The sequence below is a fragment of the Barbus barbus genome (assembly GCF_936440315.1).
Source record: "Barbus barbus genome assembly, chromosome: 20".
Classification (NCBI taxonomy): domain Eukaryota; kingdom Metazoa; phylum Chordata; class Actinopteri; order Cypriniformes; family Cyprinidae; genus Barbus; species Barbus barbus.
This window is the reverse complement of record NC_136748.1, coordinates 21759553-21785517: the sequence shown is the minus strand read 5'-3', so window position 1 is coordinate 21785517 and position 25965 is coordinate 21759553. Positions and strand designations below refer to the sequence as shown.

The 25965-nt window shown below is 40.7% G+C and overlaps 2 protein-coding genes across 2 annotated transcripts in view; both read right to left on the bottom strand.

Annotated features, from left to right (window-relative positions):
- Positions 1–2863: 2863 nt before the first annotated feature.
- LOC306886750 (ryanodine receptor 2-like) overlaps positions 2864–25965 on the bottom strand; it is an 82467-nt gene continuing 59365 nt past the window's right edge. Inside the window, 19 exon segments of the mRNA XM_079444065.1 lie at positions 2864–4171; positions 4339–4390; positions 5149–5249; positions 5536–5600; positions 5929–6088; positions 10271–10405; positions 13609–13797; positions 14021–14107; positions 19302–19458; positions 19531–19663; positions 19821–20012; positions 20429–20822; positions 20879–21408; positions 21943–22024; positions 22141–22245; positions 22515–22643; positions 24493–24500; positions 24634–24707; positions 25191–25284. Coding sequence (XP_079300191.1) covers positions 4076–4171; positions 4339–4390; positions 5149–5249; positions 5536–5600; positions 5929–6088; positions 10271–10405; positions 13609–13797; positions 14021–14107; positions 19302–19458; positions 19531–19663; positions 19821–20012; positions 20429–20822; positions 20879–21408; positions 21943–22024; positions 22141–22245; positions 22515–22643; positions 24493–24500; positions 24634–24707; positions 25191–25284 — 2783 coding nt within the window. The 3' untranslated portion in view covers positions 2864–4075.
- On the bottom strand, positions 10271–14107 carry LOC306886148 (ryanodine receptor 2-like). The gene is made up of 7 exons (XM_079443049.1): positions 14021–14107; positions 12406–13797; positions 11494–11621; positions 11225–11291; positions 10991–11134; positions 10626–10721; positions 10271–10405 (listed from the first exon to the last, which is right to left on the bottom strand). Exons 3-6 carry the CDS (start codon positions 11616–11618, stop codon positions 10698–10700), a joined length of 360 nt encoding a protein of 119 aa, XP_079299175.1. The 5' UTR covers positions 11619–11621; positions 12406–13797; positions 14021–14107; the 3' UTR covers positions 10271–10405; positions 10626–10697.

Genomic DNA, 25965 nt, shown 5'->3' with positions numbered 1-25965 from the left:
ATAAATGAAGCCAGCACTGAAGACTCTTCATTCTGCTGGAGAACTACAACAGCTGCTTCAGAAAGAAGCACAACTCAATGTTTGTTCTTTATAAAGTCCTTCTAACTCTCATAAGAGTTTGCAAATAAATTATATGCTCAATATACGTATAATGAGCTGATGAAGGTGCGAGTCTCCTCAAAAATTTCATGCCCAGTCTGCATTTGTCACGTGTGTGTTCCCGTCTAGTTCCGTTTTGCCCTTATTTGGTATTTCCTGTTCTAGTTTAGTTAATCATTGTTTATTCTATTCACCTGTCTTGTATTAATCATCTCGTTTGTTCCTTTGGTTCCTATCCTTTAAGTCCTCAGTTCTCCCCTAGTCTTTGTCTCGTTTAATGTTGTCAATGAAAAGTGTGTTGATGCCGTTAACTAAAATATATTTTTCGAAATGTGTTTCAGGGGCTAGAAAATACACTTCCAATATTACTGTCATGAATCTGGTCTATGAACTTCCGTTAACTCATCTCCAGAGCTCACTCACGCACCACAGGGACTCTTGCACCACACTAACTGTTGCACACCACCTCAGACTACAATTCCCATCATCCATTGCACTGACGACACACAGCTGATTGCACTGATCACAAACCCTACATAAACCATGGACTTCCTCTTCCTCTCTGCCGAGTATTGTATTGCGTTTATCACTCCCCTAGTGTTAGCTGCCTTACCGAGCCATTCTGTGTTTTACTATTTAGTTCCAGTATTGTTCTGTATTTATAACTCTCCTAGTTTTAGCTACGATACAGAACCCACTTTGATGTCATAATCTTGCCTTGTGTGTTTTTCTAGTGTTTTGATTCTTGCCCGTGTTTCCTGGATTTACCCTTTGCCTTGTCGTATGGACTCTGTTTGCACCTCTCTTGGACTACTGCTCGTATACCTGGATTATCTTTCTGCCTCACCCTGTTGGCTATTGTTCGCCGATCGTCGACTCTCGCTAGCCCTAGGATTGCTCTGTGTCTTGCCCGTACCATATCTGTTTACCTGCATGTTTATTGACTATGTTTATAAATAAAAGCTTGCACTTGGATCCGCACGTCTCGTTACACTTACAGTATATCCTACAGTTAGTCTAAATGTTGATGGAATCACCAAGAGATCCAAACTGGATTTACAATGATTCATTACTGTTGAATTTTTTAAATAACATTTTTCAAATGGGTTATATGTTTACAGATTATAGGCAAGAAATAGTTTCTTCAAATGTAGCATGAATGTATTTTCTTGGATTTAAATATACTGTATATATTTTAAAATATTTTAAAAAAAACATACATTGGTAGAAAATGTATTTACATAAATGGTAACACTTTACAATAAGGTTCATTAGTTAACAACATTAGTAAACATGAACTAAGAGTGAACAATACTTCTACAGCATTTATTAATCTTAGTTCATGTTAATTGCAGCATTTACTAATGCATTATTAAAATCACAAGTTGTGTTTGCTAACACTGGTGGTGGTTGAGGAGAGATTGTATGATTGTAAAGTGCTTTGGGTGTACAGCAATGCACAAAGCGCTATATAAATGCATCATTCATTCATTCATTCATTCATTCATTAGTTAATGCACTGTGAACTAACATGAATAAACAATGAACAACTGTATTTTCATTAACTAACATTAACAAAGATCAATAAATAGTGTAATGAATGAATTGTTCATTGTTTGCTCATGTTAGTTAATACATTAATGTTAATAAATGACACATTGTAAAGTGTTACCAATATATAAAAAAAAGTTGCTGTATGGGAATTAAAATTACAATTCAAATAATGTGTATGATAAATAGTATGATAAATTACAGTTCTTTGTAGCATCACGATCTACATTTCCCAAATAAACAGCTATTCTGGCCCAGAACTGCCTTTTCTTTGATGGAATAATGCAAATGTGGTCAGTTTGGACACTGGCTCTGGAAAAAATGTATGGATGGAACCAGAGTCCAGTTCTTTGTCTGTTCTCCTCAACCTACCCTATTCAGTCAACCTTCTCTCCAGCATTACTCTTAATTAAAACCACCAACATGCTTTAGATTACAGTGTGGTCAGAGCTGTGCGGTGAGCAGACCACAGGCTGCATTTCACTGAGAGCCCTGACTCTACCATCCATCATCGATACCTCTGTTCACTGCACATTCCTGGGTGGCCATCACAGTCAGCCACAAACAGGCCATCCTTTCCAAAAATGACCTGATCTGATACTTTATGATTTTAGAACAAGTACTTAACCCATAATAATAAAAAGGTAATTCATACAAATAACACATAAATTAAAAATATATTTAAATAGCCTATAAAATGTCTATATAATCATGTAATGCATATTATATAAAACAGTAACTAGCAGTAACGCAATATCAAAGTTACTGCAGTACTGCTGATGCTTTTTCTTTAATTTTTTCCCCTTCTATTGCAGATAATGGTAATCAGTTTTGTCCTTTGTCTTTGTGCTAAGGCTGACAGCAGCAGGACAGCGCAGCGCTCTCGTAGAGGGGGGTTAACGCTTTAACAGTACCTCCGGAATGGCTGGAGATCAATGCGTCATGCCCTGCAGTGCCAACAACTCCACCAGCCACATGTGATGTGAGCTGCCGTTTAATTTCACGCTCAGGATCTGAGTGCTGCCTCTCATAAAGACGACAGAAAGAGAGACAGACACACAGACAGGAGGTGAGAGAGATGAGAAGCGGAGAGGATGGAGTGCTTTTTGAAAATAAGGTGAGGAACGGGAGAAGGCTAACAGTGGATGAAAAGATAAGCAAGTAAAGAGAAAGGGATAGAAAAAGGATTGGTACAGTAAGAAGCAACCAAATGAATTTGCTTACAGTATATATTTTAAGAATGTTTAGATATTTTTACTGGAAAACAAGAATACTGATTAAGAAAATAACTGAAGTGCAAATGAGGGAGTGAGATTCTGTATAAATTATTAATATCAGAAACCAAAAACCTTGGAAGAGCTAAAATAAGTCCAGTAAACGTATTTTAAACTCTATTACACTAATCGTCCTGCACTATTTGTGTTACAGTCATGATTAATCAATGCAAGAACCACTCATTTTTTGTAACAAAAATGTAAAAATCGAGCAGTTATAATGTTGGTTAACTGTGAACATTTGCATGGGTTCTGTAAAGAAATACCACATTTTAATTTAGGCAGCGGCTATTTGCACTAAGTGTAAATAGCGATAGACGCTATTTACACTAAGTGCAAATAGCAATAGATGCTATTTACACTCGGTGTAAATAGCAATTAGATGCTATTTACACCAAGTGCAAATAGCATATTTTTTTAGTGACAGATTACACTAAGTGCAAATAGCGATGGACTCTATTTACACTAAGTGCAAATAGCAATAGATGCTATTTACACTCAGTGTAAATAGCATCTGCAATAATAACGTACTGAGTGTAAATTATAATTTTAATTAAAATTTATTAAATGGATGCCACCTTATTGGGACAATAAAGCCCTCCCTACACCTACCCTAACCCTACCCGATACTTTATTTTCAACTTTTTGATTATTTCCTTCATTTTTATTGAAAATAAATGCCTTTCTGATGCGATATGAGATTTGAAAAGGGGAAAAAAATGTTTGGCAAAAGGTGGGCTCGAACTCGGGTCGATCGCGTCAAAAATCATGTGCCTTACCATCTACGCCCCTGAAACTGATGTTGAACTAGCTGCTTTTTTTTTATTGTTGACTGACGCAATCACACGTTAGTGGGCGGAGTTAGTGTAAATAACCTAACAACAAGATGGGCTATTTGCACTTAGTGTAAATAGACACTCCGTTTAATTTATACTACTTGCATTCGATCCAAAGTGACAGATTACAAAAAACTACATTCTATATGTCCAAAAAGCGCATCATCGACTTGGTTCCTTAAATTCAACAATACAATATATTAATAAAACAAATATTTGGTGTAGAAAAAATAAGCACCAAACAAGCATTCAAAACAGTACTGAGTCACACACCAGCTACTTATTATCAGAGGAACATTACAGACATGGAATTCTTCAGTTGAGTTGATCCTCATACTGTTTCCGGAAACAGTCTCCAAAAGGAAAGAACTCCCAGCAGCGTTCCTGGAACATCTTCCACACGTATGATTCCTGTTGTGTTACAAAGTGCAGCAGTCACAGTTCATTTTATAATATATAGTGTATCTCAAGCTTCATTTGTCAGTGAATTCACATTTTAATGTATTACCAAGCACATATCTTTCACTCTGAAATTGTCCAAATATCTCTTTTCAATAAAGGTTCATGGCAAACTATACCTGTCCGGTATGTTCTGTGACATCATTATTGATGAGATACATCAGAAAGAACCTAAAGGGCAAACAAAACAAATGTAATTTTTCAGAAAAAAAAGGAAACAAGTATTCCATTTTACCCAGCATCACAGTATTGTCTTGTAACATGACATGCTTTCTGTTAATCTACAGTTAAACACCTACAGACTGTTGGCTGAACAAATGCAAAATGGGAGAAACGTCTGGAGTTTCAAAGTCAAAATCTAATTGGTTGGATTCTACAGAAGATTTCCAGAAGACAGACTGTGTGTCACACTCTTTAACAGTCCACCTGGAAACAAGTCGTTGTGACGTAAAACCCATTCAAGGAAGAATAAAGCTGTTGTGATTACAACTGTGACAATGATCACGTATCAGGACCAAAATGCTGAATTTTAAAATGTATGTGAAGTTCTCAGCACCATTGTCGCGGTAAACTCGTATAACGATCCTGAATGAATTGCACTCCAGCCTGTTATTGTAGGGACATTGACTTTACATTTTTACGCCCCTAAACATGACACTGAACAAAACGAACTGTGAGCGGTAGCTTTACATGTCACTCAGACATCCTTTTGGGCCGAACTTGGCCAATAAAAGCTGCGATGAAATCCAGACCTTCTGCCATCAGTATGAAGGTCTGGCGACATGAGACTAGCTCTCTGTCCTGACCAGCTGCTCAACAGACTCATTTTCCACCAGAATACTTCCTTTAAAATTGTGACTGAAAAAAAAGGATGAAGGAAAAGAGGCATAACTGAACTCTGACCTGTTTTTCACATCTCTTGTACTCACAGATAGTTAGCCAGGTTGTGTTCTTGCAACGTGTGCGACTCGAAGTCATGGGGCACCATGTCAAAATACTCGCTCCCAATGCCACAGATAAAACACTTAGTCTGCAGGAAAAACTCAGACGCTATATTCACTGTTTAATTATACATGAACAATTAGCATAAAACCCACAGCTACAGCAAAGAGCGGCTGACATAGATTAATGACGTATTTACTCACAGAGAAATAAAATATTTATTTACTAGAGCGGTGTAGCTCTAATTTGTAATTAAAGAAATGTTTAGTTTTCAATAAATTAATTTAGTGTGTTAATAGGAACAAAAGATGACAGACTTCATAAATCTGAATGGATTCAGGATGTTAATGCGAAATGTGAATGTGAAAACTCACTTCCATGTCCTCTTTAACCTGCTCCTGCTGGTCTCTCAACTCGCCAAATGCATCAATGATCAGACCTTTCAAATGATGATAACAGACCAGTCACAAACACAATTAAGTTTATGCCAAACATTTGAATCCTGAGTATTATTCAACCCCAGGCATAAGACAATCCTCCAGCATCTTACAGTCCTCAGATGTCTTCCCATAAACCCCTCTCAGCATGATCTTTTTAATGAAGCTCTTCAGTGCTGCTCAGCATGACTCGTGTTAGAGGATAAACTAAATAATTCAAACCGAACACTTCGGATCATTGTCCTTAATGCAATTTGGTGCACATATCATTCATTTCAAGTGTATTTGCAATTTCAGTAAACCAACTCTCACAATTAATCTGTCTCTTACCCTGAATGATGGCGAGGAGGATGACGATGACGAAGAAGAAGAAAGTGATGTCGAAGATGATACGGTAGAACTCAAAGTCATCACCGGCTTCGATTTCATCTCCAATCCCTCCTCCGGCTTGCACGCCAACGTACATGTGAAACATGTAACTGTCACGAATCTGGTCCATGCTCTTCCGGACAATCACCACCAGATGTCACTCACTCACCACATTGACTCTCACACCACACTTCTCTGGACTCAATTTCCCACAATCCATTGCACTGACGACTTGCACAGCTGTTCACTATTTCGCCCATACCTGATCACCATTTCACAATCACCATCACTCTATTTAAGCCTGGGACTTGCTCTTGCTCACCGCCGAGTATTGTTAGCCTAGTCTGCATACAAAGCGTTTCTTTAGTAGTCTTGTCTGGTTTATCTTGCCGTGTCTGACCCTGCCCGTGTTTTTGGATTATTCTCTCTGCCTTGCCCTATCTGGATTTGGTACGCCGATCGTTGACCTAAGCTTGCTCCACGGATTGCTCTGTCTTGCCTCTGCCATACCTGTTTGCTGTCTCTCGACCCTGCCTGTATGACCATGTCTTTTAATAAAGCTTCGCAAATGGATCCGCACGTCTCACGTCTCGTCACTCCCGTAACAGAATACTCGGCCACACAAGAGGATCCAGCAGCTTTTCAAAGGATCAGGAGAATGGTATGGACACAGCATTTCGTCTGTTGCGGTTCAAGCAGGGTACCCGATCATTGGAGGAGTGTATTGAGGAGTTTTTAAGCTTAGCCAATGACTCAGATCTGCCGGACTGTTTTTTGATTCATCTTTTTGGTGATGGCGTTAATAAACCTCTCAGAGGTAAACTATTTAGAGAGGGTCCGCGTTCGTCACTCGCTGAGTTTATGGATTATGCTTTGCTGTGCGTGGGCTCTTCTTTTACTGTGGGTGTCGCGGAGGAACGCGACACCGCACTCACTCACAAAATGGCGGCAGAAACAGCACCCCTTCACGTCGTCGCTGTCAAGCCAGAGTCTGCTCACGTCAAGCCTACCAAGCCAGAGTCTGCTCACGTCATGCCTGCCAAGCCAGAGTCTGCTCACGTCGTCGCTGTCAAGCCAGAGTCTGCTCACGTCGTCGCTGTCAAGCCAGAGTCTGCTCACGTCGTCGCTGTCAAGCCAGAGTCTGCTCACGTCGTCGCTGTCAAGCCAGAGTCTGCTCACGTCGTCGCTGTCAAGCCAGAGTCTGCTCACGTCGTCGCTGTCAAGCCAGAGTCTGCTCACGTCATCGCTGTCAAGCCAGAGTCTGCTCACGTCGTCGCTGTCAAGCCAGAGTCTGCTCACGTCGTCGCTGTCAAGCCAGAGTCTGCTCACGTCGTCGCTGTCAAGCCAGAGTCTGCTCACGTCGTCGCTGTCAAGCCAGAGTCTGCTCACGTCGTCGCTGTCAAGCCAGAGTCTGCTCACGTCGTCGCTGTCAAGCCAGAGTCTGCTCACGTCGTCGCTGTCAAGCCAGAGTCTGCTCACGTCTCCGCTGTCAAGCCAGAGTCTGCTCACGTCTCCGCTGTCAAGCCAGAGTCTGCTCACGTCTCCGCTGTCAAGCCAGAGTCACACCACGTCTCAGTGCTCCAGCCAGAGTCACACCACGTCTCAGTGCTCCAGCCAGAGTCACACCACGTCTCAGTGCTCCAGCCAGAGTCACACCACGTCTCAGTGCTCCAGCCAGAGTCACACCACGTCTCAGTGCTCCAGCCAGAGTCACACCACGTCTCAGTGCTCCAGCCAGAGTCACACCACGTCTCAGTGCTCCAGCCAGAGTCACACCACGTCTCAGTGCTCCAGCCAGAGTCACACCACGTCTCAGTGCTCCAGCCAGAGTCACACCACGTCTCAGTGCTCCAGCCAGAGTCACACCACGTCTCAGTGCTCCAGCCAGAGTCACACCACGTCTCAGTGCTCCAGCCAGAGTCACACCACGTCTCAGTGCTCCAGCCAGAGTCACACCACGTCTCAGTGCTCCAGCCAGAGTCACACCACGTCTCAGTGCTCCAGCCAGAGTCACACCACGCCTCCGCCGAATTGCCAGAGGCTGATACCACAGATTCAATGTCAGTCCTTCGAGTTCTGATATCCAGTGTAATGGACCCACCACTGATGTCGGTGCGAGTGGCTGGCATTCCCAGGGCCTCAACCCTGGCTGTTACAGAGACTGTTCCCCTGACCTCAGTGCTTCCCATTATGGCGGTTGCCATTTTGAGTGTGTGGGCTGCACACTGTGCTCCTGAGGCCTCTCCTGTCCACGAGTCTGCTCCTGAGACCTCTTCAGTCCACGAGTCTGTCCTAGAACCTCCAGAGGAGGCGGCGTCCACTGCAGAACCACCAGAGGTGGCAGCTTCCGCTGCAGAACCTCCCGAGGTGGTGGCACCCACTCATGAACTCACTGTCTGCCCTGTCACGGCCACGGAGGCCGTCCCTGAACTCACTGTCTGCCCTGTTACGGCCACGGAGGCCGTTCCTGACCTCATGGTCTGCCCTGTCATGGCCATGGAGGCTGTTCCTGAACTCACTGTCTGCCCTGTCACGGCCATGGAGGCCGTTCCTGAACTCACTGTCTGCCCTGTCACGGCCATGGAGGCCGTTCCTGAACTCACTGTCTGCCCTGTCACGGCCATGGAGGCCGTTCCTGAACTCACTCTCTGTCCTGTCACGGCTAAAGAGGCCGTCTGTGAGCTCACGCCTTGTCCTGTCACGGCTATAAACGCAGTCTATGAATCCTCGTCCTGCCCTGCCACGCCCCCTGAGATCATGAATGCTCTCCCTGTATTGTATGTCTCTGCTCTCCCTGTGTTGTCTGTCTCTGTTTCCCCCAGATCTCAGACTCTGCCATGGTTTCCTGCCCAGTCTGCTTCCTGGCGAGGGTCTTCTGCTCAGGTCTGGTGGTCCTCTGCCCCGCCATGGTGGTCTTCTGCTCGGGTCTGGTGGTCATCTGCTCCGCCGTGGTGGTCTTCTACTCCGGTCTGGTGGGCTCCTGGTCCGTCTACTCCGCCCTGGTGGGCTCTTGCTCGGGTCTGGTGGTCGTCTGCCCCGCCATGGTGGTCTTCTGCTCGGGTCTGCTGGTCGTCTGCTCCGCCGTGGGGGTCTTCTGCTCGGGTCTGGTGGTGGTCATCTACTCCGCCCTGGTGGGCTCTTGCTCTGTCCTGGTCTCTGGTTCCGCCTGGGTGTCCTGCTCTGCCGGTTCTGCCTCAGTCCCCGGTCTTCCCACTTCCTCACGAACCTGGCCCTCCGTCCCTCCCCCTGTTCCGCCTCCGCTCCACCGCCCTCCTGGATTATTTGGAAGCGTCTGGAAGCCGCTCCTTGGGGGGGGGCTATGTCACGAATCTGGTCCATGCTCTTCCGGACAATCACCACCAGATGTCACTCACTCACCACATTGACTCTCACACCACACTTCTCTGGACTCAATTTCCCACAATCCATTGCACTGACGACTTGCACAGCTGTTCACTATTTCGCCCATACCTGATCACCATTTCACAATCACCATCACTCTATTTAAGCCTGGGACTTGCTCTTGCTCACCGCCGAGTATTGTTAGCCTAGTCTGCATACAAAGCGTTTCTTTAGTAGTCTTGTCTGGTTTATCTTGCCGTGTCTGACCCTGCCCGTGTTTTTGGATTATTCTCTCTGCCTTGCCCTATCTGGATTTGGTACGCCGATCGTTGACCTAAGCTTGCTCCACGGATTGCTCTGTCTTGCCTCTGCCATACCTGTTTGCTGTCTCTCGACCCTGCCTGTATGACCATGTCTTTTAATAAAGCTTCGCAAATGGATCCGCACGTCTCACGTCTCGTCACTCCCGTAACAGAAACACTATGCACATATGAACATTAATATTTACAGATTTATTCACTCTTTTTTGCTTTATTCCTGCACCAACAATAGAAATAAATAAATACTTTCATTCAGCAAGGATGCATTAAATTGGTCAAAAGTGACAGTAAAGTCATTTATAATATAACAAAAGATTTATATTTCAAATAAATGCTGTTCTTTTGAACCTTTAGTTCATCAAAGAATAATGAAAAATTTTTACAGTTTCCACAAAAAAAATGTTTTCAAACATTGATAATGATAAGAAATGTTTCTTAAGCACCAAATCAGCATATAACAATGATTTCTGAAGGATCATGTGAGACTGAATTGTATTAAATTGTATTAATATTTTACAATATTACTGTTTTTACTGTATTTCTGATCAAATAAATGCAACTTAGGTGAGCATGAGGAGATCTTTTAAAAAAATAAACCTAAAATCATTGAACAAAGTTAATGATAAAAGAGGGATACTCACTGTGAGCATATCATCACATTTCATATCCACTGGTTCACCGTCTTCGCTTTTGTTGTAAAATTTGCGGAAGAAGTTAAAGGCAACCACGGTGTAGAGATACACAACCACAGCCAACAGTCCCACTGTCAAAACCAGCTGAAACACAGACAACAGTTTTTCATCTCACATATACAGTGACCCAAAACATTTGGACAGTATCACACTTAAAAATGTATGAATGTTTATGCATTAGATGACAACAAAATAAATAGCCAACAGGCACTGATCTTAAAGAAAAATGGCACGTGAATGTCAAAGGATATTAACCAAAAACATATACTACTGGTGGTGTTGGCGTAGTGGATAAGACACATGCCTTTGGTGTGAGAGACCCGGGTTCGAATCCACTGTGAGACACCAATGTGTCCCTGAGCAAGACACTTAACCCCTAGTTGCTCCAGAAGCGTGCGACCTCAGACATAAATAGCAATTGTAAGTCGCTTTGGATAAAAGCGTCAGCTAAATGAATAAATGTAAATGTTTGATGTCAGTAAGATTTTGATTTTTGAAAATAAATAGAAATACAATTTGGTCAGTTAACTCTAGTATATATGGTTTATTAATTCCAATGACATTATAATGACAGTATAATGACATTCATATTTTTGAAGTGTGACTTGAGGGTCTAAATACATTTTGGGGCCTTTGTATAGGCACACAAACATAAAACAAATGTAGTACCTGTTTGCCATGTGTAACAGATGACAGTATGGTGCGCAGTGTTTTGAAGCCCATGGCGATGTCTAGCAGGTGGGCAGCGAAGAAGAAATTGTTATAATGACCCAGAACTGACACAAACATATACCAGGCCAGGTAAAGGAAGGACTGAGAGAAAGAAAAACACAATTTAATTTCAGATTTGATCAATTCCTTCAGGTATAATATGTTGATTGTTCAAAGAGTCAGGAATCTTACATTGTCAGTGAAAACCACTCCCAGCTTCCATATCTGGTACTTCACATCAATGGTGTTTAATCTGAAGCTGTGAAAACATGAGAATGATTTATTTGATTTTTTAAGCCTATCATATTGAACGGTGCTGCCATCATCTGGCACACACGGAAATCATTTTTTCAATCTCTGCAGATGAACTGATTGGGCTGTTTTACTGAAGAAGAAGATGGTTTGGCAGGTGAAATAAATATGGTAAATAGGGAAGACGGGGTCACAGGGTCGTAACTCACAGGGCAACCTTTTGTACAGGTCTCTTGCTCTCCTGAGCCTCTGAGCTGAAGTTCAGAGCAGCATTATCCAAACCCAGCAGCTCACTGACACGTGTCGATCCATACAGCTCTCCATATTTCGCCATAACCTGAAGCACGGAAAGTCATCACAGAATGAATCAAATACAGAAAAACAAAAATCACACAGCTTACTGTACCACATTCAGGGAGTAAAGCATTGTTAGTTGGGCTGAACCCAAGTATTCAATTCAGAACGTAATTCATCCCACACAGTTCATGTTACAGATATGAATGATATCTCAAAGCACGTGTCATATATTATAGGTCTACTGTTATTTATAGACACTGGATTTATGATTTACACCAGGCGGATGACAAATAGGAAGAATCCCATAGACTGACACTGAAAGAGGGACATGAGACTGAATGTCATACACACTTGTGAGTGAACCTGTAAATAACCACCAGCAACCAATCAGAACAACATAGCAACTGCATAGCAACACTCTGGGAATCTGGCAATCACCCACAACACCCCACCATCAGGGCAGTGACCTGGCATGTCATTTTTTCTTCTAAAATATGTAGAAATCTGTTCAAATACAGTATAAAACAGAAATTAAAAATTCAAAACTAAAAAGAAAAGATCATATTATTATCATATTATCAAAAACCATATTAATATTTAAAAATATAATATTTAAAAAAAAAAGATAAGGATTAGACTAATTTTAATTTAATTTTAAAATTAAGATTAATACAAGAGTCATGGATGTTAGAGTTTTAAGATACTTAATAGTCAGATGTTTTAATGGTCAAAAACTGTTTTGAAAGTAATATTTGAATTATATGAATACTGCAAGAGTTTTAAAACTACATTTTCTGAGGAAATATTTAATTTGTTTATCTTACCTTCGTTTTCACAAATTTATCCCAATAATTACTTGGGTAAGACCTGAAAAACAGCAAAGAAAACAGAAAATAGTACCGAAGTATTAGTGACCGTTCGGCAATCACTGTTCATGCAGAAATTCATATAAAAGATGGTTTCTGTTTTAATGCTTATAAATGCTTATGTTAGCCGTTATGAGTCACACAGCTCTTGCGGTGTATTGATGACCATTCTGTCCCACTGGCCTTTAATGTCATCTTCAGAAGGTTGCTCTGTGATATAGAGTCCGTCGAACTCCAGTTTACGAGCCAGCTCCTTTTCTCACTTAAAAATGACTAAAGGAACCTGTCAGATGATGATCAAGTTAGTTGCATGAGACCATATTAAAAGGATTTTTAAACCTGTAAATGAAAAAACTTTTTTTTCTCAAATCATGCTGAAAAACATGAAGTATACTGTCTCAGACCCACTGTATGTCTAAGACAGGGGTGTCAAACTCAGTTCCTGGAGCGCCACAGCCCTGCAGAGTTTAGTTCCAACCCCCTAACTCACATACCATTTTCAAATAAGCCTGAAGGACTTCATTAGCTAGATCAGGTGTGTTTAAAGGGTAACTAAACCCTAAAACAACTTTTTTGAGTTAAGGATCTGTAAGACTGTGTCTTTATTAGTGCTGTGCATTGATTCGAGTAAATGTTTTGACATTTGGTAATAAAGTGTTTTAATTCTACAATATATGGTGTAAAATCTGAGTGCTGCCCTCTTCAGGTTGAACAGTGGCTACTGCAGTTGAATTTTCCTATTGGACGTTGCATACCCCTGTGACGTATGATGGCACTTACTAATCACGCCCCTGCATGAGCTCACCACATCCCCTCTGTCTCCGCTGGGCTCTGCCCACTTTTCTAGCATTTTTCAAATATTGCCAGTGGGTGGAGTTAGGCTCTGACCAGGAGTTTAGTTACCCTTTTAGGGTTAGGGTTAGGGTTAGGGTTGCATCTAAACTCTGCAGGGCTCCGGCCCTCCAGGAACTGAGTTTGACGTCCCTGGTCTAAGAGTAGTGTGTTTAACAATAGCCAGAAAGGTGAAGGCATTATTTAGTCTATCAAAGACATGTATAGTTTCACCATAAACAATATAGTGGGTATTTGCACAAAGCTGAAGTGCCTGTTGTGTTGTGTTGCATGAGGTGTGTGTGTATGTGTGTGTGAGGTGTGTATAACCTTCAGACAGTAGTAGCCGATGATACGACAGAGTGAGATAAGTGTGTGCAGGACAGCCAGACTGTGAAGAATCATTTTCATGTAGCCACTGTTCTCTTCTAGTTCAAAATAAACTTCCTGTGAACCCTTGGTGCTGTCGTCACGAACAGCGATCTCCACATCTTCTTCATCATCAATGGTTGACGAAACCTAAATAAAATAATTATATACAGTAGATGTATTTGGTCAAATCTTGGTTTGCGTGGTATACTGTGTTAGCTGGTTTAAACTGGTAAGGTTAGTAATTGGACAAGCCAGAACTACTCAGTTATTTCAGTTGGTTTCTCAATCCAAGTGGCCTAAAAACATAAAAACAAACCAGCCTGAGCAACAACATTAAAGCCAATGTTTTAGCAGGGAAATCAATACTCACCTTGTAGAACAGAAAAATACAATTGATGGCAAAAGTAAGGAACAGAGCCAACAATCTCATGTTGTAGAAATTTCTTGCAAAACAGTTCTGCAGAGAAAAGACATGCTTGTAGGTCATCAGATCACATATGGATGTTCAGGTCCATATGGTTAAACATCTGTTAGTAGCTTGTATTGTGCAGCTGGAAAACAACAGAGACAGAGAGAGAAACCTGCCAGCAGTTTGATGCTATGAGAGCAGATCATTTTCCAAACAGCTCATTCCTGAACTTCTGTTTCATCTGGTTTTGAAGAGCTGAGCTTTCTAACTCTCCGTTTAGGCTTATTTTCCCCTTTATGTTTATCCTCATCACTGCAAAGTTTAAACGCAATAGATTAGGCATTTTTTGCAATGCACTTACAAGCTGCACATAACCCTTCATAAATTATTAAAATATGCTAATCTGGTGCTTAAGAAACTTTTTTTCAATTTTCGGTGTTTTCGGTGTTGAAAATGGTTGTACTGCTTAATATTTTTGTGAAATCCATGATACTTTTTCTCTTATGAAAATAAAGTTGAAAAGAGCAGCATTTATTCGAAAAAACATTGTGAATGTCTGTACTGTCATTTAATCAATTGAATGAATCCTTGCTAAATAAAAGTATTCATTTATTTAAAACATAAATCTTACTGACTCAAACTTTTGAACAGAGATAGTGTTTTAGGCTGCACTGGTCAGGGTGTATGTTTTTGATTCATACCATCATCATGTCAAAAAACTTTAATTTTTATTAAATGTGAAGTATTTGTTAATCTTCTGTGGGAATAACAATAATTCCCAACTTTCAATAATATTTCATTTTCACACCCTTTGAATTGTGCAGGGCCTGAACATCCTTTGAACTCAAGGGTACAATCGAGAAAATTCAAAGATCTAAGAAGATATGTTCCCTGAGCTTCCCATGGGGTAGAGCAATGATACACTTGAAAGCTAAAAATGCGGTATGCCATGTTAAAACAGAAGTAATTTCTATTTTCAGGGTTTTATCTCTCCCCAGTCTGGAGCACTTACAAAGCTTTCTTAGTCTCTGAATCCTCCTCCTCTCGCGCCCCATGAAAATCCTCCTCACAGATTTCTACCTGTTTGTAATGTTAACAAAGAAGACATACAGTCAACGGACATAAATGAGACTAAGGGGACAAATGTTGACTGTTTGGACACAACTGATCAAAGTGGATCAAGTGTTGCTTTTTGAACACGTATGTCCACATAAATGTCAATCTGTTTTATCTTGTAATAGAAAGTCTAAGGCCTTCTCAAGCCGTACGGCTGACCCATCTAATCTGCGGCCTGTGATGCATCAATCTAAGATTGCTGTAGAGACAAATGTAATTCCATCAAGTTAGCATTTTTAAACATTCGCTCACTAAAAAATAAATCATTTCTGATCAATGACTTAATAACCACAAACAACCTGGATTTTGTTTCTAAATGAAACATGGCTAGAAGACAGCTGCAGTGCAACAGTCCTCAATGAAACAACCCCTCCTAACTTTAATTGTTAGGAGATGTTAGGAGAGGTAGAGGTGTAGCTGCTCTATTTAAATATGTTTATTAATGTAAGCAAGTGTCATTTGGTCATTATTTGTCTTTTGAATACCTAGGTATTGTGCTGAAACGTGCTCCAAACATTCTGTTTATCATTATTTACAGGCCTCCAAAATACTCTCCAGCCTTTGTTGAAGAATTCACAGAACAGTTATCAGTGATTTCCTCAGAGTTTGACTGTTTTGCTATTGCAGGGGATTTAAATATTCACATAGATAATGCAGAAATTAAAACTACAAAAGAAATTATAACTGTTTTAAACACTTTTGACCTGATTCAGCATGTGCATGAACCCACACACAATCGTGGACACAGACTCTGTTGATATTCTCCTGGATTCATTTAACTCAGAAGTTAAGGCAAAGGGAAGTGGTGTGTGACCAAGTATGGTGACCCATACTCGGAATTTGTGCTCTGCATTTAGCCCATCCAAGTGTACACACAGTAGTGAACATACACCAGCGCCTGGGGAGCAGTTGGGGGTTCGGTGCCTTGCTCAAGGGTCTCACCTCAGTCATGGTATTGAGAGTGGAAAGAGTGTTGGTTATTCAGTAGCCCACCTATAATCCCTGCCGGACCTATCAACAAGTCCAACTCTCTATCCACTAGGCCACGAATGCCCCTAAGAATGTTATTGATGATATTGCTCCGGTAAACGTCAGTAAGACGATTGGCAGACAAAAATTATCTTGGAGAAAATCAACAGCAGTTCAGAGTATGACAAGACAATGCAGAAAAGCAGAGTGGATATGGCGGAAGATGAAACTCGAAATTCATCTATAAATGCATCTATAAAGACAGCCTTCATGCTTGCAATGTGGAACTAGCCACAGCTAGACAGACCTTCTTCTCAAACATTATAAACAGTAACTTAAACAACACTTTCAACCCCCCCCCAAAAAAATATTTGCTTAAATTCTGATTCTGGCTAAATATCAGTGCTGGTACTACTAGATCTTAGTGCTGCGTTTGACACTGTTGGTAATAACATACTCCAAGAGAGACTGGAAAACTGGGTCGGGCTTTCTGGCATGGTACTCAAATGGTTCAGGTCATACTTAGAAGGGAGAGGTTATTATGTGAGTATAGGAGAGCATAAGTCTAAGTGGACATCCATGACATGCTGAGTCCCACAAGGCTCAATTCTTACACCGCTCCTGTTTAGCCTGTATATGCTCCCACTAAGACAAATAATGAGAAAGAACCAAATTTGCTATCACAGCTATGCTGATGATACCCAGATTTATCTAGCCTTATTGCCAAATGACTACAGCCCCATTGACTCTCTCTACCAATGCATTGATGAAATTAACAGTTGAATGTGCCAGAACTTTCTTAAGTTAAACAAGGAGAAAACTAAATTCATTGCATTTGGAAACAAAGATGAAGTTCAAGGTGAATGCATACCTTGACTCTAGGGGTCAAACAACTAAAAATCAAGTCAAAAATCTTGGGGTGATTCTGGAGACAGACCTTAGTTTTAGTAGTCATGTCAAAGCAGTAACTAAATCAGTATACTATCATCCCAAAAACATTGCAAGAATGAGATGTTTTGTTTCCAGTCAAGACTTGGAGAAACTTGTTCATACCTTTATCACCAGCAGGGTGGATTTTTGTAATGGTCTCCTCACCGGCCTTCCAAAGAAGACCATTAGACAGCTGCAGCTCATCCAGAACGCTGCTGCCAGGATTCTGACTAGAACCAGAAAATCTGAGCATATCACACCAGTCCTCAGGTACTTACACTGGCTTCCAGTTACATTTAGGATTAATTTTAAAGTACTTTTACTCATTTATATATCACTAAATGGTCTAGGACCTAAATACATTGCAGATATGCTCACTGAATATAAACATTAAACAGACCACTCAAATCATTCTCGTTTGGCTCTGTTCGAAGGCGGTCGCATTTTTCTTCCCTCCCTCCCTATCCTGAACTTCCCTGCTTGCTCTCTAGTATTGTCCTGTCCTTCTTAAGAGACTCTCGCTGCACTATTTACAAAACCGAAATTATGGATCTGATCAACTGGTCTCTTAACGCAATTGACACCATCTTCTCGACTAGGAAAGCGGGATCTGGAGAACCGGAATGTCCCGCTGGGACGTTTGCTGCTGGCTACACGATGGACGCATGGGAGAGATGGCGGGTCGTGTGTCTGGCGGCTCTCTCCGTGGAGGACATTGAAGACATCTTCTTATTCGGAACCATGATAACTGGGTTTCTGCTATTTGGATTAGGCGTTGCCCTAAACTATCGGAAAATTAAGGAGACGGGACTGGCTATCCAAAACCTCTCAAGGCTGCCCGTCATGATTGAGGCTGTAGGCAGAGCGGTCGCCTCTGAAACAGAGACGATTAACCGCAATATGGATTCGATCACGGCTAAGCTCTCGGCTTTGGAAAGGAAAATTGATGGACAAGGAGATCAGAATGGACAATGAGAATAGCTGTGAAACTGGAAGACAGCTGTTCGCCCAAAGACAAAACAATCTTATCTCTTTCCGGCTTCCCACAACAGAACGGCTTGGCAAGGCCGCTCTGGTATCAACTCTCCTGTGAATACTGCAGGGAGACGCTCTTTCTTCCCTCCCCCCATCAAACACCTTGTTATTGTCGGGCGCTTGTGCTCTGTCCAAGGTCGTTTCCATGGCAATTGCTATGTCGCATCACAACCTGCGAACTGAGTCGACTGGTTTGGAGTGCTGGCGAAACGGATTTCAAGGCATACGAACTCACACGAACTTACACATACACACACTCATACACCTCCCTACCCCCATCCCACGCCTTCATCGCTTCATCCTGTCAGTTGATAACGGGTCTGTGTGTTTGCGCTGTAATGGCTGCTGGCCGGATGGCTGTTTCGTCTGAACTAGGATTATTATGCAAGTTATGTTCCTGTGTTGACTGTGCTCTATGCTGAGGTTTTTGTCTGTTCTCACACTGCACTCTCGTTCAGGAGCATAGTGTGAGGACAATTTTTTTCTCCTCTCTTTCCTCATGTTATGCTGTATTTCTTCTTCTTTATTGCATTTCGTTGCCTTGTACCTACATGTGCAATGACAATAAATTGAATCCAATCCAATCCAATCCAATCATTAGGATTGAGTCAGTTAGAAACACCAAGGGTTCACACAAAACAAGGGTAGTCCACTTTTCGCTATTATGCCGCCCACAGTTGGAACCAGCTTCCAAAAGAGATCAGATGTGCTAAAACATTAGCCACATTTAAATCCAGACTCAAAACTCATCTGTTTAGCTGTGTATTTGTTGAATGAGCACTGTGCTACGTCCGAACTAATTGCACTGTATTTTATGTATAATCATTTTCTATTCTTAACTGTTTTAAATTCATTTTAAATAATTTTTTATATAATTTCCTTGTTTTTATTGTTGTGATTATTATTATTATTTTAATTCCTTGTTTTTTTGTGCTTATTTTTTTATGACTATTTCACTTCCTTGTATGAAATGTGCTATATAAATAAACTTTCCATGTTTATTTAAATGTTCAAAGTGGACACAAATGTGGACAGATGTTAACATAAATGTCCTCTTATTTGACACAAATGTCCATTAATTTGATATAAATGTAAGTTTCATAAACTACTTAAAAGATTTAAAGTATAACATTCAAATTTAAAATGTTTTATATTTTAGTAAGCTGACAATGGTATACTCAAGACTATTGACCTGATATTTGGACATGTTTAGAAATTCATCTAGACTGTCATGATGGTCTCTGCTCGACAGTGTGTACTTTCCTCCTTCCTTCTTCAAACACAAGCCGAAAATATCTGCGAGAAGCTGTGGGCCCCTGGACACCGCAGACAGATCCAGACTCATTCCTCTAAGATCACCGCGAGAAGAAAAGGCACGTGTATGACACATTTTATTCTCTCTGACCACCCCTTCTCCGAACCTTATGGTCTCAACCATAGTAGGATCCCGAAGGTCACCTAAAAGGTCGGCCAGTTTCATTTCTTTAGCCACGTCAATAATCCATCCACTCAAGAAGATGTGGTAGAGCAGATAAAGGAAGAACCAAACCAGACCTAAAAAGGCATGAGTGATAAACAGCATGACATTGTGGAAGAAAGAGAGGATCACTGAGATGATACTCTTTAAGTGTTTTCTGATGTTCCTTATGGAAAAACACCTCAAGTCTTTGGCCATCCTGTTGTCTTCAGCAAGGTTTTCATTGTTCTCCACCTTGTCTTTCTCCTCTGTCATCCTTTGCTTTCAGTTCCTCTCCACCCTCAGAACCAGATATTTGTGCAGCAAGCTGCAGTTCAAAGATGGTGTCTTCACAGAAGTTGACAAATAGCTCCATCTTTTCCTTCTCTCCGCCCTTATTCACAACATCAAAGATGAACTGCCGTTTGCTCTTCTTCACCTGAATCACTGAGAACACGCATTCGTATAAGACACACATTATTAGACCACAAAAGCACATAAGCAAGTGATTGAAGAAGAATAGAAGTTTATTGTCATTGTACCATTTGCATGTACAACGGAATTTAAAAGTACCAGCCAGTCAGAGTACTGTAGTCATACATACATTCATAAGATAAAAATTAAATAAAAAGGTACAGAAAATTGTACACGGTCACATTCACCATCTGTCTATTTTTTTCACATCTCATGAAAACAGTGTTTTTGATTATTGAGAGTGGTTATAGCTGTTGGATAAAAACTGTTTTTTAGTCTGTTTGTCATGGCTCTAATTGTCCTGTATCGTCTCCCTGATGGTAACAGTTCAAACAGATCATGTCCAGGGTGTGATGTGTCTTTGAGGATGTTTTGGGCTTTCTTAATACAGTGTGAAGTGTGTAGATCTTCCAGTGTTGGGAGAGGGCAGCCTACGATCTTCTGTGCCATGTTTATGACCCTCTGGAGCGCTTTCCTCTGAGCCACTGTACAGCTGGTGAACCATACGCCAATGCAGTAGGTTAGGATGCTCTCTATAGAGCACCGATAGAAGGACACCAGTAGTCTCTGAGTAACGTTGTTCTTCCTCAGCACCCTAAGGAAGTACAGTCTCTGCTGGGCCTTTTTCAGCAGCTCAGAGGTGTTTGTGCTCCAAGTAAGGCCCTCCTCTAACTGGACTCCCAGAAAACGGAAGTCAGCTACCCTCTCTACACAGTCCCCACTGATGAAAAGTGGAGTAATGTCCGTTTTCTTCCTCCTGTAGTCAATGATCAGCTCCTTGGTCTTTATGGTGTTGAGGAGTAGATTATTCTCCTTACACCACCATGATTGCTTAATACCTGTGGTTTCTCCCACTGTGTCCGGCTGGATTCGCTGATCTCAAAGTAGAAACTTTCGATCCGTTTCCCGCTGCCCAGGATTTCGATCCTTCCCAGGTGAGGATGGAAATATTTAAGTACGCTGTCTGCCAGCTCTAGGAAATTCTGCAAACGGCCATCCTTTGGCATGTGTTCAGAAAGATTTGTCAGAAGAACAGCCACGTTAAAGCCAATATCTTTGGCCGGTTCATGAAATCGTTTCACAAAGTCTGGGTAATTCAGAAGCTCGCTTTCCGCCATCTCTGCACAGGATAACAGGAACTCGATCTCTGATTGAGAGTAGTGCTTAAAACCTTCCATGGCTCGGTGCAAGTACTTCTTGGTAATGAGTCCTCTGCCATCTGGATCGTTTTCACGAAAGGATTCAGACGATGTGAGGTCTTTGAGCTTGAGGAACATATCAAAGAACTTGAGGATCATCTCCACATTGCTGGATGATTCTACCAGCATATCTACCATCTGTTTGCCGATTGTCCCATTCACTACATTTCCTAGAAACACAAATAAATATTTATGCATTTCTTCAGTGGAGTTGCTTATCACTGAATTGAACTTGTTACATAATTGATGAACTTTACACAGTTATTGAACTGAACCAACACTGAACTGACTGGAGCTGAATAATAACACTATTGTCTTGCTACAACTGCTTTGTAGCAGAATTTTCGATTTGCATCATTTTTAAAGTTTGCATCAATTATTCTGTTACTTTCCTGTTTAATACTGTGAAGCTGCTTTGAAACAAAGCACTATAAAAATAAAGGTGACTTGATTCCACATGCTTAAAATGACTGTAGGACACTTAGACTCTTTCACACTACAACTTCGGAATTTGGTTGGTGCACTGCAAAGGTGGGTTTCTATTCATATGAATGCCAATACAGATTCACAGTTGGTATGAAAACAAGCACAATTCTGTTTGTGTATCCAACAAACAATCCAACAAAATGTAAAACAGACTCGGTATACTGATATTAGTATATTAACATTGGGAAGAATAAGAATAGTTTCAATGATTCTCCTACCTTCAAGCATGGAAAGCAGCATTACCACCATGTATTTTTGTAAGTCCATCAAAGCCTTCAGCAGCTCTATTTGGCTAGAATCCTGCAGACGCAAAACACCATTTGCTACTTTCTTTTATTCCCTTGAGTTTCCTACATTTTCCTTTGCAATGAATAAATTAGCACATAAGATTTAAAGTAATTTGTCTATAGACTAGCCTGAGAAAGTTTCATTTGCATATGGGCAAATACATGGAGGAAGCCAACTGCAGCGTCCCACAGACGACTGTGGGCCAAACTCTGCTGGTTTCCTGTGCACGGACCCTAAATTAGGCAATTAAAATTGTAATTGATATTAACGAAAGATATTAATTAAACGAGTTGCTTCACAACATAAAAACACCAGACTGTGGTATGTATGAACAAAGACAGACACAGCAGGTGTGGCATTAGGCCTCTGAGATGCATTTATTTGAAATAAAATGTTAAAAAGGAGAGAATAACATTGAATCTTAGGAAATACAGTTATCAAATATTACTCAGCATCTCTACAAATTGACAAAGCAAATTTTAATTTGCTTATGTGCATTTACCTGAATGTATTCGGTGAGTGTGTTGAACACCTGCTTGGCCACGCTGATGGCTTTGGAGAAGTTGTGCTGACCACGCTCATCAATCACATCCTTCCCTGAATAATACCAGTAGAAATCGCTGATGGACTCCTGTAGATATGAGGCCATCCATCATTCTCAGTATCAGACAAACAAAATGGAGGAGGCCTGTCAGCAGTGAATGGTTCATGGAAATATTATTTGGTGACAAGCTCTGTCTCACTGTTTTGGGCCCTTCTCCATTCGGTGCTGAAACTCTCAAACCACTTATAGCAGCAAACATGCATTTTTCATTCCTTCTCATGTATATTACAGACAGGCAAAATGAAAAATGTAAGAAACTGGTGTTTGGGGTTGAGTCAGTGGGCTTGCCTGGACCCTGAGTAGATAGTCCACCTAAAGTCGTGGCCTAATGGTTAGAGAGTCGGCCTTGTAATCCAAAGGTTGCGGGTTCGAGTCTCGGGCCGGCAGGGATTGTAGGTGGGGGGAGTGAATGTCCAGCGCTCTCTCCACCCTCAATACCACGACTGAGATGCCCTTGAGCAAGGCACCGAACCCCCAACTGCTCCCCGGGCGCTGCAGCATAAAATAGCTGCCCACTGCTCCGGGTGTATGTTCACGGTGTGTGTGTGTTCACTGCTGTGTGTGTGCACGTTGGATGGGTTAAATGCAGAGCACGAATTCCGAGTATGGGTCACCATACTTGGCTGAATGTCACTTCACTTGTTTGAGTCCGCAGGTAGTTCTGGAAGTCTGTGGGGGAAATTTCAGTCTCCAGTTTTTACAAAAATAGACCAGAATATTGATGGTGTTTAAGATTAATATGTGCAAAATAGGGCTCAATAATGAATAATCCAATGATTTTATGTGTAGTTAACATCATTAATCTTAAATTCAGAATGCACAGACCTTTTGCACCTTTTGCAGTGTTGTGGATTCATTTTCTTTTTGACGATACAAAACAAAACAACAAACATGTTTTGGTTGCTAGCCTGCAGCTCCAGTGCACTTCCAATACTGCCAATGGTGTTTTTTGCTTATTGGTGATATCTCAAACGTCAAGTTCAGAATACAATAAAATCCACTTCTAAATACCTGCAAATATTGTTAGAAGTCTCACCTCGGTTTGATTTACACTGCCAATCAAAAGTTTTAAAACACCTGACTGAATGTCTCATCTTGAAAACCCAATTTAAAGGTTCTTAAATGCTTGAGCGTGGTTTTAGAAAAAACAATATCATTTGAAAAATTACTCATGTATTTATTTACTTTTTCCCTTACGTACTTGTCTGGTTACAATACTTTGTGATTCAGAGTGTGCAGATATGTAAACTACAGTAAAACAGTAATATTGTATTCAAATTGTACCAATTTAAAAGTTATTTTAAAATCAGTATTTCTGAATATAATTGAATTTCCAGCAGCTGTTACTCCACTCTTCAGTGTGTCATCATCATTCAGAAATCATTCTAATATACTGATTTGGCGCTTAAGAAACATCATTATCAATGTTTAACACAGCTGTATTGCTTAATATTTTTGTGAATATTTGAAATAGATATATTTTGTAACATCATAACTTTCTAAACTATCACTTTTGATCCATTTAATGCATCCTTGCTGAATAAAAGTATTTCTCTTTACAAAATCTTACTGACTCCCAACTTTTGAACGTAGAATAATTCCCATACTGTCATTGCTTGAGCCATCTGCTGATATGATGGACCATTTTTTTTAGGACTACAGTGTGTACACTCTTTAGGGAAATCAGTCTACAAATGTCTTACTTATTGTATGGTTAAAGTTGGATAGGAGAAAGTATTTTAACAAAGTATATTCCACATCACCTGTTGAAACAAAAACTAAAAACATTATGCTTGTTCTAACCAGTATTATGGCCTTCACAAAGAAGCTGGAGGAATCGGAAAAGATCACAGGTCAGCTGTTCATCTGCCATTACTCTATCGCCTGAGAAAGAGAGAGAAGGAGAAAGCAAAAAGCAGTACAGGTAAATCATTGGCAATAAAAAGAAAATATCTGCCTCTTCTGATAGACACATTCGTTTTTTGAAAGCACTTTGTTGTGGATGTCGGTGATGTACCTGAATTGTCCTCAGCACCCACTTCTAAACTCTCTGCTTTGATCTGCCTCTCAAATGCATTCAAATCCAGCACGCTGTGACACACAGAATTACAACAGCAACATCAAAACCACAGACCTCTTCTTTTTAAAATACAAACTAACACAGACACTCAACAGACACTTCCAATTACAGCAAAGGAACAGATTGAAAGGGAAAAAAGTGATGTAAAACAATGTTCTTTTCTCTTGATTATACCAAATAACTATGAAATTGAACACAGGAGGAGGGTGGCGGCGATAAATGAGTGAACAAAGCATTCCACTTTTAGGTGGTTTGAGCAGCTGCTTTCTGTCAGGGAAATGTCTCACAATGCATTAGCAAATAACAGCTGAACCTGCAAGACTGCATTAAGCCGACCAGACTGTGAAAGAAGCCCACGTCTCTCTTCTGTCGCAGGTAATCCAGCATTTTCTAGACAGAATTCAACAACAGAGAGAATGAACATAAACGTTGGTTTTGGTGTTAAATGTCAAAACTTGCGTTATCGCCCAAACACATCTGTACTCCAGCCTGACCTTTTGAAACCTAGCTGCTGGACAGACGTGTTTCCTCCATTCAGGATTGCAATGCCCAGCTTTAATGTGGCTGCTACCATGGGCCCCATATCACCTGGTTCATATATCACAACCAACTTAACAGCATAACATTTGAGCACTGACAATAATAAAAGTCATAGCCAGCTGACTCAAGATATCAGGATAAAGTTATGAAAGGTGACCTGGGTCTTACACCAGGGGTTTTCAAACTTTTTGATGCCAACAACCCCCAAATATGGTGATCCTCCCATGAGGGACCATTTTTCAAAAATTTCATGAAAGCTTCTTTAAAAAAATAAATAAATATTTGTATTAAGGAAGGTTGCATTAAATTAAAATAATGCAATCGCATTAAAATCTTTAAAATTAAGATTTCTATTTAAAATAAGTGCTGTTCATTTAAAATTTTATTCAGCAAAGAATACTGAGAAACGCTTAGTTTCCACAAAAATATTAAGCAGAACTATTTTCAAAATTGATAAGTTGATTTTTTTCTTGAACACCAAATCAGCATGATTTCTGAAGGATCATTTGACACTCACATATAGAGTAATAGCTGCTGAAAATTCAGCTTTGCCATCACAGGAATAAATTACATTTTAAAATATTCTAATAGAAAACAGTAATTTTCTATATTTTGCAATATTATAGTCTTTACTGCATTTTTGATTAAATAAATGCAGCCTTGAGAATAAAACATCTTTCATAAACATTATGAAACTACAGTCTATATGTAGTATATTTACATGTATAG